This window comes from Chelonoidis abingdonii, chromosome 17, assembly GCF_003597395.2.
Source record: "Chelonoidis abingdonii isolate Lonesome George chromosome 17, CheloAbing_2.0, whole genome shotgun sequence".
Classification (NCBI taxonomy): domain Eukaryota; kingdom Metazoa; phylum Chordata; order Testudines; family Testudinidae; genus Chelonoidis; species Chelonoidis abingdonii.
This window is the reverse complement of record NC_133785.1, coordinates 9,682,418-9,698,428: the sequence shown is the minus strand read 5'-3', so window position 1 is coordinate 9,698,428 and position 16,011 is coordinate 9,682,418. Positions and strand designations below refer to the sequence as shown.

At 57.9% G+C, this 16,011-nt stretch overlaps 1 protein-coding gene across 1 annotated transcript; it reads left to right on the top strand.

Annotated features, from left to right (window-relative positions):
- The first annotated feature begins 5,269 nt into the window (after nt 1–5,269).
- Nucleotides 5,270–15,488, top strand: LOC116838741 (dual specificity protein phosphatase 10-like). Its single transcript, XM_032804173.2, has 4 exons — nt 5,270–5,352; nt 9,519–10,693; nt 12,588–12,920; nt 14,266–15,488. The coding sequence occupies exons 2-4, from the start codon at nt 9,532–9,534 to the stop codon at nt 14,535–14,537; spliced, it is 1,767 nt and encodes a 588-aa protein (XP_032660064.1). The 5' UTR covers nt 5,270–5,352; nt 9,519–9,531; the 3' UTR covers nt 14,538–15,488.
- The last annotated feature ends 523 nt before the right edge of the window (nt 15,489–16,011 follow it).

Sequence of the window (16,011 nt, the reverse complement as noted above, 5' to 3'; positions counted from 1 at the left end):
CAGAGTGCTGACTCCCATCCTCCCACTCTAACCCACTAGACCCCACTCCTCTCCCAGAGCTGGAGAGAGAACCCAGGAGTCCTGACTCCCCAATGGCAGGAGAGACAATCTGATAGAAAGCAAGATAGAGACGCCAGACTGTTATAATGGTTAGTTCCATTCTCCCCCAGCCCTTCCTGTTTTGCTGTGACAATGGAACAGCCCCAAGAGAATCCCCCTCCCCTCAGCCCACTGCAAAATTATGAAAGAGATTTACAACTCAGCATGGAGCATCCAGTTCTGATTGGCTGCTGATGACATCATTCCTGGGACCCAGGAGTGGGATCTCTGTGGATAAGCCCAGCTGGGTAGTGCACAGTGGGTCTGGCCCTGCATCTCTAGGGAGCACCCCCACCATGTGTGTGCACTCTCTCTCTCTCTCTGCTGGGGCAGCCCAAACACTCAACCACACAAACTCAGCACTGGGCTATAGGGTTGGGGGATCAGCCTGGCCCAGGGTGAGACTGCGTGTCTGATTGTACAGACACACTCACGTTTGCATGCACACCCGCCTGGCACACATGCACACAACTCATGCTCACACACCCACGTCCTTAAATGCACACATATCCTACACAAATATACACACGTATTAGGGAAATCATTCTAATGCTAGGGATAGCTCTGGAATAGGCTTCCAGGGGGCAAGAGCAGTGGCAGGGATTCCACTCCTTTCCCCTCCCCATCCAAGCAATACGCTCCATTCTGCTCTCCCTCCACCCAGGGACATGATTCTGGAGTCCTTGCAGTGCTTCTAGATTTGTGCCTAACCACGGGATCTGGTCCTGGGTCTTTGAACCCAGAAAGGCATCCCATGCATCCCAAAGCTCTGCTGTAACATGCCGTGCTGCCAGCATATATAGTGCCTAGTTCGACGCTTTCCTCCTTGAAATCCCCGAGGAGCCAGAGCTAGGAAAGCCCATTTAGCTCATGGGCATGACAGGACTGTGCTCAGCCCTGGTGACTCACAGCTTTGGAAAGGCCCCGTGGGAGGGTGCACTGGCTCCCACACCAGCGCCAGCAGCAGGGGGAACGAGGATGCAAGGCAAGCAGTCCTGCAGCGTGACTGCTTCTGAATGAAGGATTCAAAGAGCTGGAGCCCCCCAATGCTGCCGCATGTCAACTCTACCAATGGAGCTAGTCCAGGCGGGCCAGGCTGTTGGGTTCAGTACGGGAGCAGTTCTGGCTCCCTGCTGGGTGCTGCCCCAGAGAGATCGGAGCGGCAGGCAGGAGGTCCACCCTAGGGATTTGTGGGATGGGTCCAGAATGGGGTTCTGTCTACCACACACACACACACGTGTGTACATATGTATGTACGTATAAATCAGTAGGCAATAAAGGAACACCATGTCGGGCTCTAGTTCCCATTAACTCCAGTGGAGCTGTGGCTAATTTACAGCTGGAGATCTGGCCTCTGATGTTGTGGTGCCTGAGTCGCCCCCATCCCATGACCTCACCAACGAATGGCCAGGGACCTGGAGCTGTTGGCTCCAGCTCAAGAAGTTTCTCGTTGAGCCAGTTCCAGACTGGGCATGTCCCTGCTCAGCTGTGTGTGTCACCCAGTGAGTAACATGCTATGTGGTCACCAGCCACACCTGTGTCAAAGTCCCCTCCCGAGATGCTGGTGGGAGGGAACCCACAGCATTCAAAACAAAGGCACTGAGATGCAAAGACAAAGTTGCCTGTACCAACCCTCCGGAGGACGCTTGGGGATGGGGGAGCGTGGTATGGTGTTGGCGTGAGAGGCAGCGTGGATTGCAGGGCTTGGGATCTGTTGGTCGTGTACAGTGGGTGTGGCTTGCATGGATTTGGGATTCAGTGGATGTGGAAAATGAGCAAGATGTGTTATCATGTGTTAATTCTTTAACACATCTGTCACACATCTGCACTCTTACGTGCTTAACACATACAGACAAATATGCACACATACATATCCTGTGCATGCATGCATGACCCCATGCTTGCCCCATGCACACGTGTGCATGCATGCAGACACATGAATTCCCAGGCATATACATGTCTGTTGACACATGACATCACATGCACACACACACTCTTGACAGTTCTCACCATATGTACATTAAATACCTACACTTGTCCAAATACTCAGATTCTCCCCATTCCTGTGCCTGGATTCATCTCCCCCCCACACCTCTGCCTGTCCACACACACAGAAACATGCTCTCACACATCAGGTTCAGATGTGGGCAAAGCACAGAGAGCTCTTCTGGCAGAAGGTACCAGACATGTGAGCATTGGAGACACACCAGGGCTCGCACATTAGGCCCACTGCACCCCACCCTCCCACTCAGCACGGCGGGGTGGTGAGGGAGATTTGTTTTGAACCACCGGCTGCGAAGGGTTCAATACAGGAGACAGGTCAAAAGCTGGGCTGGGTGTAGGGGGATATGACCCTGTTCTGTTTAATTTCTTGCTCACTTGATTCCTACCCAGGGCCAGCTCTAGGCACCAGTGCTCCAAGCATGTGCTTGGGGTGGCACTTTCCAAGGGGCGGCACTCTGGCTCCTTTTTTTTTTGGCTTGGAAAGCCGACCCTGAGCAGAGGTGAGCTGTGGCAGTGGGGGACATGGGGAGGGCTGCAGGAAGTAACCTGGGGGGGGGCAGAGGAACTGCTCCCCTTCCCAGCTCACCTCCGCTCCGCCTGCTCCCCTGCACGTGCTGTCGCTCTGCTTCTCCCCCTCCCTCTCAGTCTTGCCGTGCGAATCAGCTGTTTTGTGGCAAGCCTGGGAGGGATGGGGAGAAGTGGAGTGGCGACGGCGCACGCAGGGAAGCAGGCGGAGTGAAGGTGAGCTGCGGTGGTGGGGGGCGCGGGGAGGGCCACAGGAAGTAACCCGGGGGGGCAGAGGAACTGCCTCCTCCCCCAAGTGTGCCGCTGCTTCGCTTCTCCTCCCTCCCTCCCAGGGGTAGGAGGGGAAATGTGGTGCTCCCGGGGGAGGAGGCGGGGCTGGGGATTTGGGGAAGGGGTTGGGGCGGGGAAGGGGTGGAGTTGGGCCAGGGCTGGGGGGGCACAGGAAAATTGTTTTGCTTGAGGTGGCAAAAATCTTAGAGCCAGCCCTGTTCCTACCGTTCTTGTGAACCCCAGATATACACAGCTCCTCCTGCTGCACTAATGCATAGAAGGGATGGACAGAAAGAGGGTTCGTAGCAGTGGAGGGACAGAGACACAAACAGACATTATGCTAATTTAGTGACTCCCTCCCAGGATTTCAAAGCACTTTGCAAAATTTATGTAAGCCCCCCTGCCCCCCCCACACTTTGTAATGCAGCCTTTAAAGCACAGAACTTCTGAGTTCTCCTCCCAGCCCTGCTGCAGACACCCAGCATAACATTGAGCACAAGGCCCTTCCCTCCCACATTGCCTCAGTGTCCCCATCTGTAAATCAGAGTGAAGGAGGGAGAGTGATAGTTATATGATTGAAATAAACTGTGTTGCAATGGGAAGCGCTGCAGTAAGGAAAAGGGTGGTGGCGAGGGGGGTGGACAGTTAGGTCCCTTGATAGATGTGTATGGGAATGGACAGCTGGATGTATATAGGGTGGATGGCTAGCTGGATGTGTGCAGGAATGGATGGCTAGCTGGATAATAGGATGTGTATGGGCATTGATAAGTAGATAAATAGATGTGGGGGGATGGCTGCATGGAGATCTGGTTAGATGGATATGCATGGGGATGAATGGATAAATAGATCGACTTGGATGGATAGATGTATCTAGGGGACCTATGAGGTTAGGTAGATTGGTTGCTGTCTATCGGGGTGGATGGATGGATGGATGGATGGATCTAGGTCTCTGTGGGATTTGGTAAATCAGTTGCTCTGTGGGGTGGATGGATCTGGGTCTCTATGTGGTTCGGTAGATCAGTTGCTCTCTATGGGCATGGATGGATCTGGGTCTCTGTGGAGTTAGGTAGATCGGTCTCTCTCCATGGGGGTGATAGATCTGGGTATCTACGGGGTTAGGTAGATCAGTCACTCTCTGTTGGGGATGGATGGATCTGGTCCCTATGGGGTTAGGTAGATCGGTCACTCTCTATTGGGGGTGGATGGATCTGGGCCTCTATGGGAGTGGATGGATCTGAGTCTCTATGGTGTTAGGTAGATCGGTTGCTCTCTATGGAGGTGAATGGATCTGAGGCTCTACAGGGTTAGGTAGAGCTAGGGTGACCAGATGTCCCGATTTTATAGGGACAGTCCCGATTTTGGGGGCTTTTTCTTATATAGGCACCTATTACCCCCAATCCCTGCCCTGATTTTTTACGCTTGCTCTCTGGTCACCTTAGGTAGATCAGTCTGTCTCTATGGAGGTGAATGGATCTGGGTCTCTACAGGGTTAGGTAGAACAGTCACTCTCCATGGGGTTGAATGCATCTGGGTCTCTACAGGGTTAGGTAGAGCGGTCGCTCTCCATGGGGGTGAATGGATCTGGGTATCTACGGGGTTAGGTAGATTGGTTGCTCTCTATGGGGGTGAATGGATCTGGGTCTCTACAGGGTTAGGTAGATTGGTCGGTCTCCATGGGGTGAATGGATCTGGGTATCTACAGGGTTGGGTAGATTGGTCACTCTCCATGGGGGTGGATGGATCTGGGAATCTACAGGGTTAGGTAGATTGGTCGCTCTCCATGGGGTGAATGGATTTGGGTATCTATGGGGTTGGGTAGATTGGTCGCTCTCCATGGGGGTGGATGGATCTGGATCTCTACAGGGTTAGGTAGAGCGGTCGCTCTCTATGGAGGTGAATGGATCTGAGTATCTACAGGGTTAGGTAGTTTGGTCACTCTCTATGGGGGTGGATGGATGTGGGTATCTACGGGGTTAGGTAGATTGGTCGCTCTCCATGGGGTGAATGGATCTGGGTATCTACAGGGTTAGGTAGAGCGGTCGCTCTCCATGGGGGTGGATGGATCTGGATCTCAATGGGGTTAGGTAGATCCGTCCCTGTGTTTCTCCAGCGCCCTTCCCCGTGGACAAACAAACACACAGACAAGAACAGCTCCTTCCTTCCTTTCACAATGAAGCCAGCTTAGGTCACGTGTCCCGGTGCCTCACCATCCCGGAGATCCGGGCTCGCTCTCATTGGCTACAGATGATGTCACCCCCATAGCCCCGCCTCCTGCCCCCCCTTCCCATCAAAGCAAGGCTTCAGCACCAGATAGTGGTGGGGGTGGGGGGAGTAAATAGACAGCCGGGGGGTGGAACCTGCCTGGGCACTGGGGGGACGCAGAGGCTGGCTTCCAAGGACCCCCCTAACCTCCACTCACATGGGTATAAGCTACAGCGTAGGGATCTGATGCAGGTAAGAGGGTGGCTGGGTATCTTGTACCCCCTCACCCCTGGGGACTTGGGGGGCTCTGACTGGCACTCAGTGGTGCTAGGGGCTTGGCACGGGAGCTGCTTCTCCCCGGGGGATTTGTTTTGGGAAGGGGAAAGTTCTGGGAAAAGGGGGGCAAACACCTGGCTGGCTCAAGGGGTCCGGGGTGCGAACATGTGGGGGAAGGGCGCAGCGCTTTATGGGCAAGGGTGCAAAGATTTAGAGGTAGGGGTAGAGGCGTGTTTGTGTGTGTGTGTGTGTGTGTGTGTGTGTGGAGAGAGAGAGAGAGAGGGGAGACATCCCCGAAAGTGGGGCCCCCGCAGCGTAGGGGTTCCTAGCATGGTAGCAGCTTGGGGATGTATTGTAATACAGCTGGTGGGGTAGGGGGGGCGCACATCGGGAGCGGGGGCGCCGGGCGCTAATGAAGGAAGCTGGGACAGGGGACCGGTCGGAACCAGGGAAGGGTTAAGCTGTCAAAGGTGGTGAGTTGCTGCCAGAATGGCGGGGTGGGGGTATCCTGCTGTCTGAACGGGGGGGACACGGGAAAGAGGGGTGCAGGAGCGGGGACACCCAGCAGAGCTTGTGGTGGCTGGCAGAACGGCTTGTTACGGCAGAGCTTTGGGGCGCGTGGGAGGGAAAGGCTGGAGCCGCGATCATGGGTGACAGACGGGCTCCCACTCCGGGCAGAGAATGCCAGGCGGGGGGGAGGATGGAGAACCATGATGCCAGGACAGGAGGGGATGATGCCATGTCGGGGAGATGGGGGGCAATGCCAGGCTGGAGGGGGTGATGCCATGTTGGAGAGTGGGGACAATGCCAGACTGGAGGGGATGATGCCATGATGGGGAGATGGGGAGGAATGCCAGGCTGGGGGGATGGGAGGCAATGCCAGGCCGGGGGTGCAGGACAAGTGTGATGTCAGGCCTTGGAGGGGGCTGAGTGGGATCCTGCCGCTGCAGGAGGTAACTGGGTTCATGGCTCAGTGCCATGGTGGGAGTGGGGGTATTGTCAGTCTGGCCGGCTGTGACCTTACCTTACAGGGAGCTGGGAGGCCCGTGGGACCTTGTGCCCACTCTATGCTCAGCGCTGCAGTGACACAAAGGGTTATTTTTGGGTTGTGATACCATATTCAGGGGCTCAGGGGGGAAGTTACTGGTGGCACTCCTGAGGTTGGCCAATGAACTCCTGGGCTTTACACCCCCATCCCCATATGTGTGTGCATGAGCATGACAATGACTGCTGGAGGAACACGCATGATTGCACTCACCTATGCTGTGACACACACACCCAGATGCACATGCGTATGCTCAGGTGTACAAAAATAGACACCCACCCTAACCTGCAAAGCTTGCACACACACCCTCACCAACCACAACACGTGCTTACCACAACACACCCTCCACAACATGCCAAAGCTTGCAAAGTGCACGCACCCACCAGAATACACATTCACCACATCAGGCACAAGTGCACAAACACAGACTCGCACAACTCAGCATGCCAAAGCTTGCAGACAGATGCACCCTCGCATTGGTGCATGCTTGCACCACAGCACGCAGAAAAAGTGCACACACAACATACAAAAGCTTGCATAGGTACATATCCCACAGTGCACACTCCCTCTCCCCCCGTGATGTGCCCATGCAGCCAGCTCAGCATGCGTATACACACACATGCCTGTCCTGACACACACAAACACCCAACCACCTCATGCTCCTGTTAATTACCCCCAACCTCTCCATCAGAGGCAGGCAGCTGCCTACCAAAGAGCCACGTGCTCCCAACACTGGGATTATTTCTCTGTTTAGAATGGGGCAAAATGTGGGAGAGGGTACACCCACCCTATGGGATCGGGGCTGTAGCTCTACTATGGGTGTGCGTGCAGGGAGAGGGGAGGGGAGGGTAAGTGAGTAGGAGGAGTGACATGGGGACAGGAGCTGGAGGGAGGTCTAGGGACAGGACGAGACTGTAGCAGGAAGGTGGGGTGGGGGGCAGAGGGACAGGAGCAGCTAAGCAGCATTGCCCCTGTCCCTTCCACCACACCCAGCTAGAAAAGCAGTCTGGTCCCTAGCCAATCAGAATTTCTGCAGAACAGCCCTCTCCCCAACCAGGCAGAATCCACAGGGAATCTTTACTGCTGATTGGCTGGCAATGGGTATCACATACTGGGAGATGGGGTGGCCAAGGATACAGCCCCCTGTCCCCAAGAGCTGGGGGTGCTTTGGTTCATGGCACTAGGGCTGCCCCCTGGTGACAGAGATGGAGACAGCTGTCTGAACAGTTCCCCTGCCCTCTCACCTCACTCTGCCCAGCCCAGCATTTCTGGGGCCAGCTGGTGAGCTCACCCCCGGGTGGTAACCTGAGGAAGCACGAGCCCCTGTTGGGCGCTGCCAGCCCCTGAGCTCAGCTGGGTATTTTTAGAGGTTCCGTGATTTTGCTTTTCAGAGAGGAACTAAACATGTTGCCCCAGGGACCTGGGCTCGCCAGCTAAAGAGCAGAGCATGTGGGCATGCATTGGGGTGAGCGTGCACCAGTAGGAGTGTGCACTGATATATGCATGGGCGTGCACTGGAATGAACATGCACCAGTTTGTGTGCTCTGATGTAAGTGCCTATGCATGCACTGAGGTGGGTGTGCACCAGTATGAGTGTGTGCCCTGATGAAGTGTGCCCTGGTGTGAGCAGGCACTAATGTGAGCACACATGTCCATGAGTACAAATGTGAGTGTGCATGGGGGTGAGTGCCAGGGGTGTATGTGAGTTTGACTTCACATAGGCATGTGCGTGCATGGAGATGAGTGTGCACACAAATGTGCATCTGTGCACTTGTGTGTCTGAGTGCATGTGCAGGAGAGCGTGTGAGCGTGCATCTGTGTATGCATGTGGCTGAGTGTGCAGGAGTGTGTAAGCCCATAGGCCTATGCATAGCTTTCCCCTCATGTGGATGCACGTGGGTGTCCTTAAGGGTAGCTCAGCCCAGGCCCTGCAGGCCTCGATAGCCCCTGGTCTGTTGGGGAAAGATCCCAGGCTAGAAGGGCACAGACACTCCTCTCTAGTGGGGGGGAACCCCTCCCCCTCATTCTGCAGTTCTGTCCCTCACATTCCCCCTGCTGCCAGAGGCGCTGATGGGAATAGCCGATCCTGTCACCCCACTTTAGAGCACAGCTGCTGTCCTGGGGGAGCATGGGGAGCCAGTGCTCCAGGGCTGGCCAGATGGAGGACAGTCACAGGGGAATGCTGACACAAGGCAGGGGGTTGTGGGGAAAGCAGAGACCATCACAGGTGTGGGGGCGGCTGGAGAGGGGGTCAGAATGGAAGGGGAGATGGGGCATGGACCCTCATTGGGAGACAAAGAGAGGAGTAGGGGGAGGTCAGAGTTGCCATGGGGGCAGGAAATGGGGGGAGGGGCTGTGTGAGGATGGGGGGATGGAGTGCTGGTGTTGGAGGGGCACAGAGTGTAATTTCCCACATGATTCCTTCATGGCCCCAGTGGGATGCGCTTCCCCCCAGGAGCCCAGTACCCCGGCCACGTGTGTGATGTGGGGCTGCTGGTAGCCGGAGCCCACCAAGGCATAGGGGAGGGGGGGTTAATCTCTGCTGGTGCAGAAAACGGAGACGAATTGGCCTCTTTGAATCTGACTCAGCCTCAGGGGAGCATGGGGTGCTTGGAACTGATAAGGCACCAAAATGGGGGAGGGGTGGAATCTGCAACCAGGAACTTGGACCAGGAGGGCCTGCCCAGAGCACCCCCCAACCCAGCTGCTCTTGCCCACCCCTACCCCCAGTTGCTATGGTTTGTATAGCGATCCCCCTCCCAGCACTGGGATGCAGGCACCCTGGGCGGGGGAGGGACTATTTAACTGCAAAGCCAATAGGGAGCCAGGACTCTAGTGCTCCACCCCCTGACCCTGGCTGCAATGACTGGACCTCACCTGAAATATCAGAGCTAGAGCGTGAAGGGTTAAAACGCTTTGGGGAGAGTGTGAAATGAGTTTGCTGGGTCTCACTCCTGGTGTCCCTAGCAGGGTGTGTGTGTGTGCAGGGAGGCACAGCTTGGCTGGCATGTGGAGAGGACCATTGGTGTGGGGACTACTCCTCTGTGTCCCCTTAGTATCCCACACCCCCCTGACCCTCTCTCCCCTATCTCTGCAGGTCATCCTTCCCAATGCCTCCCTCACCCCTGGAAGACCGCCTCTCTGTCCTCCAGCGCCCCAAGACCTTGGCTTTGCACCTCAATCACAGCTTCCCTGCCGACAAGCAGCACCTGTCACCCCGGGCACGGAGACCCCCGAGCCACCCACTCCCTAAGGACCGAATCGGGGCTGCCCCACCCTATCAGGAGCCCCAGGCCTGCCTCCCACCCCCTCACTCCCACACCATCGACATCAAGTTGACGGTGGGGGCCGTGCAGAGCCGGGCACGGGAGCGTAACCTCTCCCTGCAGCTTGACCTCCAGCACGGCGGCAGCAGGTCCTGCGGGGGGCCGGAGCTCAAGGTGCTGCTGCCTCAAGCCAAGCTTAAGAAGCGCTGCTTTAAGGAAAACTCACGGCCGGCCAGGGGGGACCCCCCGTCACCCGCTTCCTCCTGCCTCTCCAACCCCGGAGCGGGCACCATGCACCCCTTGAAAGGCGGCTGCCGGGGCTGCTGGCGCTTGATGCGCTGTGACGACACCAGCCCCAAGCCGGGGCTGCGCTCCCTGGGGTGCCTGTCATGCCGCTCCAGTCTGGCTTCCCTCAGCTGTTCCCCGCCCTCGGTCAAGAAGCTGGGGTGCTTGCCCTGCACCCCGTCAGCCCTCAAGTCCCTGGCCTGCCTGGCATGCAACCCCTCAGTTAAGTCAGTCAGCTCCTCCTGCAGCTTCTGCAGCAGCGACCCCATTGTGGCCTACGACCCCTCAGCCAGGAGCTCGCCCCCCTCCAGCTACGACGAGGATGACTACAGCGTGCGCACCATCTGGCCTGAAGAGCTGGCCAAGAAGATGAGCCGTTCCCGCACCCAGCAGCAGGGGGCGCCGCTGATCCTGGATTGCCGCAACCTGATGCAGTACACCAAGAGCCAGCTGCAGGGCGCCATGCACTTCAGTGTCTCGGATGCGGCCGGCAGGCGGCGCCTCCAACAGGGCAAACTGTCCGTGCTGGACTTCATGGCCTCCAAGGACCCCCACGACTCCCTGCAGCGCCTCTGGCCCAAGGAGCAGCAGAACGGCTGCTGTGCTGCAGTGGGCGAGCCCCCTGCCCCTCCGGCCCCTCCTGAGCCCCCCAAAACCCTGCCCGCCCAGAACCTCCACCTGGTGCTGGACTCGCTCAATAAGGAGGTGCAGGGCAGGAGAGGTAGGTGGGCATGTGGCGACGGTGGTACCAAGGGGGCAGGAGGTGGCAGGCTGTGGTGGGCATGCAGGGGGTTGGATAGGGGAGAGGATGGACAGAGGGTGGGTGCACAGAAGGGAGAAGAGAAAACCTGTCTTCTCAAGCATACCTGTCCTGGCTGAGACCTGACAGGGCTTCTCACAGAGATTCCTAGGGCTGGGGAGAGATTTCCCCCCACCCCCTCAAGCCAAGACACCTTGCAGTGCACCCCTGATCTCCAGGTCTCACCCCTCCCAGTGCACCCTCCCCCCTCCCAGGCTTGACCCCCAGACCCCTTGCAGTCCCAGACCGTCCAGCTCCTGCACAGTGCGCCCTGCCTTCCCTTCCCGCCCCCTAGCCTTGTATTGCCCCTCCCATGGCCTCCCCTCATCCCCCAGCGCAGGACCCTCTGACCTCATCCCAGCAGGATCCATAGGGAACAGATGGCAGAGTTAAGGGGTGGGGGGGCCAGTGCAGCTGGCCCAGGCTGTCCCCGCTCTCCCACCTGCTCTGAGCCTGTTGAACGGGATTGATCTCAGCCCAGCTGGTGACATGACATCACTCCTTTCACTGCCCCTCCCCCACTCTCCTGCTGGGGCACTGACACCCATTGGACAAAACTGTGACCCCCATTTGTGATGGGAGCCAGGCATTGAGCTACTGCCATCCCCCCAGCTCCCCTTGTTCCATTGGCCCTTCCCCCCAGACTTCCCCTCTCATACATGTCTCTCCCTCCAGCATCTTCCTTCCCTGTCCCATCCCCCCGAATTTCCCCCCTCCCTCCACCCCAGTTTGGGCCCACAGAGAAACTCAACCACATTTTATCCAGCTGGCCTTAGGGTGCTGGCTGCACCCCCAGCCCAGCCCAGCCCAGCAGTGCTTTCAGGCTGCAGAGTTGGGGTGGGTGTGGGGGGTGCCAGCCCTGGGGGAGGGCAGTCAACAGAACAGGGAAATGGTGACATTTTCTCTACCCCCCTTGTGCAGCTCAGAATTTGGAGTGAAGGGTTGTGGGGAGAAGGTCAGAGATTGGGGGGTTAGTCTGGGTGGGGGTAGTTCAGAGCTTGAAGGTCTGTGTTCAGGGTCTTTGGGGTCAAAGGTCAGGAACTGGGGTGCATGGTGTGCTTGGGGTGAGGGTACAGGGCTGGGGGGACTCAGGTGCTGAAGGTTGGGGTAGAGGAGGTTTGCAATCCGGCTGGGTTGAAGGTTCCAGGGCTGTAATTTGAGCTGAGTTATGAGGCAGGGCTGGAGTTTGGAAGCTCAGGCCAAGGGGCTCCCCTGACTTTGGGGGATTCATAAACCAGGGAGCTGTTGGGCTGGGAGGGTCTGAGCTGGAAGGTCTGGGGTGAGTTTCTAGTCTGGGGTTCAGGGCAGAGTAGGAGAGACTGAGTTTCAGGAGTTCTCAAGGGATGGTTTCAGCTGGGGAAGGCTGAGTGTGGGTTGTCAGAGTGGGGAGTCAGGCAGAGAGAATCTGGATTTGGGGCCTCAGGCCAGAGGGGTTCTGATTTTGGTGATTCACAGGCTGGGGGGCTCTGAATTTGGGCCAGTCTGAATTTGAGGCATCAGCTGGGGGGCTTCTGAGATTGGAGGGTTCACAGGCAGGGGGCTCTCAGTGGTCTGACTTTAGTGGGTACAGGCCAGGAGCACGTCTGAATTTGAGGGGTTGAGGCCAAAGGAAGGTTTGAGTTTGGGAGATTCAGGCCAGGGGCAGCTGAGTGTGGGGGATTCTGAAGCCAGGGATTTGAGTTTGGGAGATTCAGGCCAGGGGCAGGTCTGAGGGTGGGGGTTCACAGGCCAGGGTCTGAGTTTAGGGGGTTCAGGACAGGCGCAGGACTGAGCGTGGGTCCATGTGCCCCCTGTGATGTTGAGCTGTTGCCTGCAGGGAGTGTGGCAGTGCCGCCATCAGAGTCGCTGGAGGAAGCTGTGGGGGTCTTGGAGGGGGTGGATGGGGACCCTGGGGGGCCACCCCTCACCCCCGACCTGGAGAGCGCCGAGCTGAGCCCCATCCTGCCCTTCCTGTTCCTGGGCAACGAGCGCGACGCGCAGGACCTGGAGCAGATGCTGAGCCTCAACGTGGGCCATGTGCTGAATGTCACCACCCACCTGCCCCTCTACCACGCCCAGAGTGGGCACCTGCGCTACAAGCGCCTGCCTGCCACTGACAACAGCCGCCAGGACCTGCGTCAGTACTTCGAGGAGGCCTTCGAGTTCATCGGTATGGGGGGCAGCTCGGGAGCGGGGAGGGGGCCTGGGGTGGTGTCCCCAGGAGTAGAGAGGGTTGGGGACAGGAGGCTGCACCCACCCTGAACACTGTGCCGCTCCCCACCCCCACACCCCAGCCTGAAGAGAGGGGCCAGCATGTGAGGGGGCACAGCACGGCTGGGGGAATGCAGGGGATTGGGTAGAGGGTTGGGGGCATTCAGGGGGGTGGGGGTTGGCCTGGGGCATAGTGGGGGGTGCAGGGGCTTGTTGGTGCTTGGGCATAGTAGGGTGCCAGTGTGTAGGGGGTTGGGGTGGCATGGGCTGGTTTGAGATACCATTTAAGGCAGACTAGGAAAGGCCGCCTAGTGGTTTGGGGGCGCGCTCAAAAGCCGCCGCTCAGTCGAGGAGGTGGAGGTGAGCTGGTGGGGGTGTGTGTGGGGAGGGCTGTGCCCGCAGTAACGAGGGGGGGGGGGCGCTACAGGGGAACAGCGTCCCTGCCCCCAGCTCACCTCCATTCTGCCTCCTCCGCTGAGCACACCAGCCCAGCTCTAAGTCTCCTCCAATCAGCGCCGCGAAGACCTGGGCGGAGGAGGAGAATTAAAGTCAGGGTTAGCTGCCATGGCAGGGGGGGAGAGGGAGGAGGTCTCCCCAGGCGAGGTTAGCTGCCGGGCCGGGGGCGAAGGAGTCTCCCTGGGTGGGGTTAGTTGTCGTGGGGGGACTGGGGGAGAGGGTTTAGCTGTCACAGTGGGGGGCTATCTGCTGCAGGGCAGCTCCCCGGGTGGGGGGCTGAGTTAGCTGCCGTGGGTGGGGTGGGGTTAGCTGTGGGGGGTGCAAGGTGGAAGTTTCGCGCCCTAGGCAAAAATTCCTTGCACCGGCCCTGGTTGGGGGTGCGGGGGATTGGGTAGAGGGTTAGGAGTATGCAGGGGGTTGGGGTGCTGGGCATAGTGGTGGTGCAGGGGATAGACTAGAAGGTTGGGGTGCAGTGGCTGGGGGTGGTGGCATAGTGGAGGGTTCAGGGGATTGGGTAGCAAGGTTGGGGGTGCAGGGCAGAGTCAGGGGTTCAGGAGATTGGGTAGAAGGTTGAGGGTATGCAGGGGCTTAGGGGTGCTGGGCATAGTCGGGGTGTAGGGGATTGGGTAGAGGGTTGGGATATGCGGGGGGTTGAGGGTGCTGGGCATAGTGAGGGTGCAGGGGATTGGGTAGAGGGTTGGGATATGCAGGGAGTTGAAGGTGCAAAGGACAGGTAGCTGGGCTGGTGGTGCTGAGGATAATGGGGGCTGGAGGAGGTTTGGTGCAGGGCTGTGTACAGGGCTGGACTGGTAAGAGGTGCTGACCCCTCATCTCTCCCCTTCCCCCAGAGGAGGCACACCAGTGGGGGAAGGGTGTGCTGATCCACTGCCAGGCAGGTGTCTCGCGCTCAGCCACCATCGTCATCGCCTACCTGATGAAGCACACGCTGATGACCATGAGCGATGCCTACAAGTACGTCAAAGGCAAACGTCCCATCATCTCACCCAACCTCAACTTCATGGGGCAGTTGCTGGAGTTCGAGATGGATCTCAACGCAGGGGTCACACCCCGCATCCTCACCCCCAAGCTCAAGCTCACTGGAGTGGAGACCGAGGTGTGAGGGGGGCCTGAGCTGGGCCAGGCCACCCATCTCAGGGCGGGGAGGGGAGGGGAGCGTGTGCAATAACTGGACGGATGGACGAGCTTCCAACAGGCCAGGCTTGGGGGCCAGATACCAGGGCACCAATGCCCATCCTGCCCACTTGTGCCCCACGTGCCCCCAGGTGCCCGTTGATAGAGGGCTGAGGAGAGGGGCCAGTTTTTACCCCAAGACTAATCTCTGCGTGTGTGTGCAGTGGAGAGGGCTGTTGCCTGCTATTTATTGGGGGTGTGTGTGTGTATTTTGGGGGTCCCTGTGGTCTGTTGTTCCCTTGGCCTCTCCGCTCTGGGTGCTGCTTTGCTGAAGTCCGCTGCGGAGAAAGGGACGGGGGGGGGCGGGTGCTACAGGGATTTGGGAGGAACACAGGCCAACCCCCCCACCACCACAACAAAAAACAAAAAAAAACCTAGCAGATTTTTTTTGAAAACTCAGGATGATCACAGACTTTCTTCCAGACTGATTCACAGCGCCAACATGGATGGAGTTTTGGGGGCCCCCATAGCCTTCCCACCCCATATTCTTTGGACTCTGCTGCTCCATACCTGACCGTCAACCTGTTATACTGACTGATGTCTTAAAATGACAGTAGCACCTTTCTTGTGTACGGGGGGCGGGGGATTACATTGGACGGGGAGGTCTCCTCCCCCAGCGCCCAGTGTAGGAGAGATACCCTCACACACACTCCCTCCAGGGCAATACAGTTTAGTAAATCAGAATAGTCTTCCATTAGGGGATATTTATTTTTAAAGACTTGGGGAGGGGCTCCAAAGTGGGGGGTGCCTCCTTCGCTTTTGTACCATGCTGGTTCATTTCATGAGGCTGCTGGTTACTGTCTCTTTAAAATGCCCTCCTCTGGGGGGAGGGGGAGATATGTGGGGGCTGGGGAGAATTATGGGGAGGGGGGTTTCTTATTTATCTGAGATGCAATAGGAGTTTTTGGCTTTTAACCTTTTTTTTCCTTCCTCCCCCAAATGGGGGGGCCTCTACAGTTAATGGTCCTGCAAAATCTGGGTGAGGGGGAATTTCTCTTCCCCCCATTTTAATGTCTTCCAGCCCCCCCCCTTCTTTCCAGTGCTAAATTTGGTTCCCCCACCACCATGGAGGGTGCAGATATGAGGGGTGGGTGGGAGTGTGGGGGAGCCAAAAATGAAGGGATGGGGCTAGTTTCTGTTGGGGGGTGACAGCAAAGAAACCCCTCTCCCTGCATAGAAAGAGGCACTGCCCACAATCCCTCCCCGTCCCCCAGCCATATGCACGCTCATCCACACCCCCTCTCAGGCAGCACTGCACACATACTGCTCACAGCCCGTGACCCGGGCACACCCCACAGGAGTCCCCATACATGCACCCCCCCCCTCGAGCCATGGACATGTGCCCCCTTGTGCCCTCATGAGTTCCCAGGTGTCCCAACACCCCAGCTGGAGCTTCAACCACA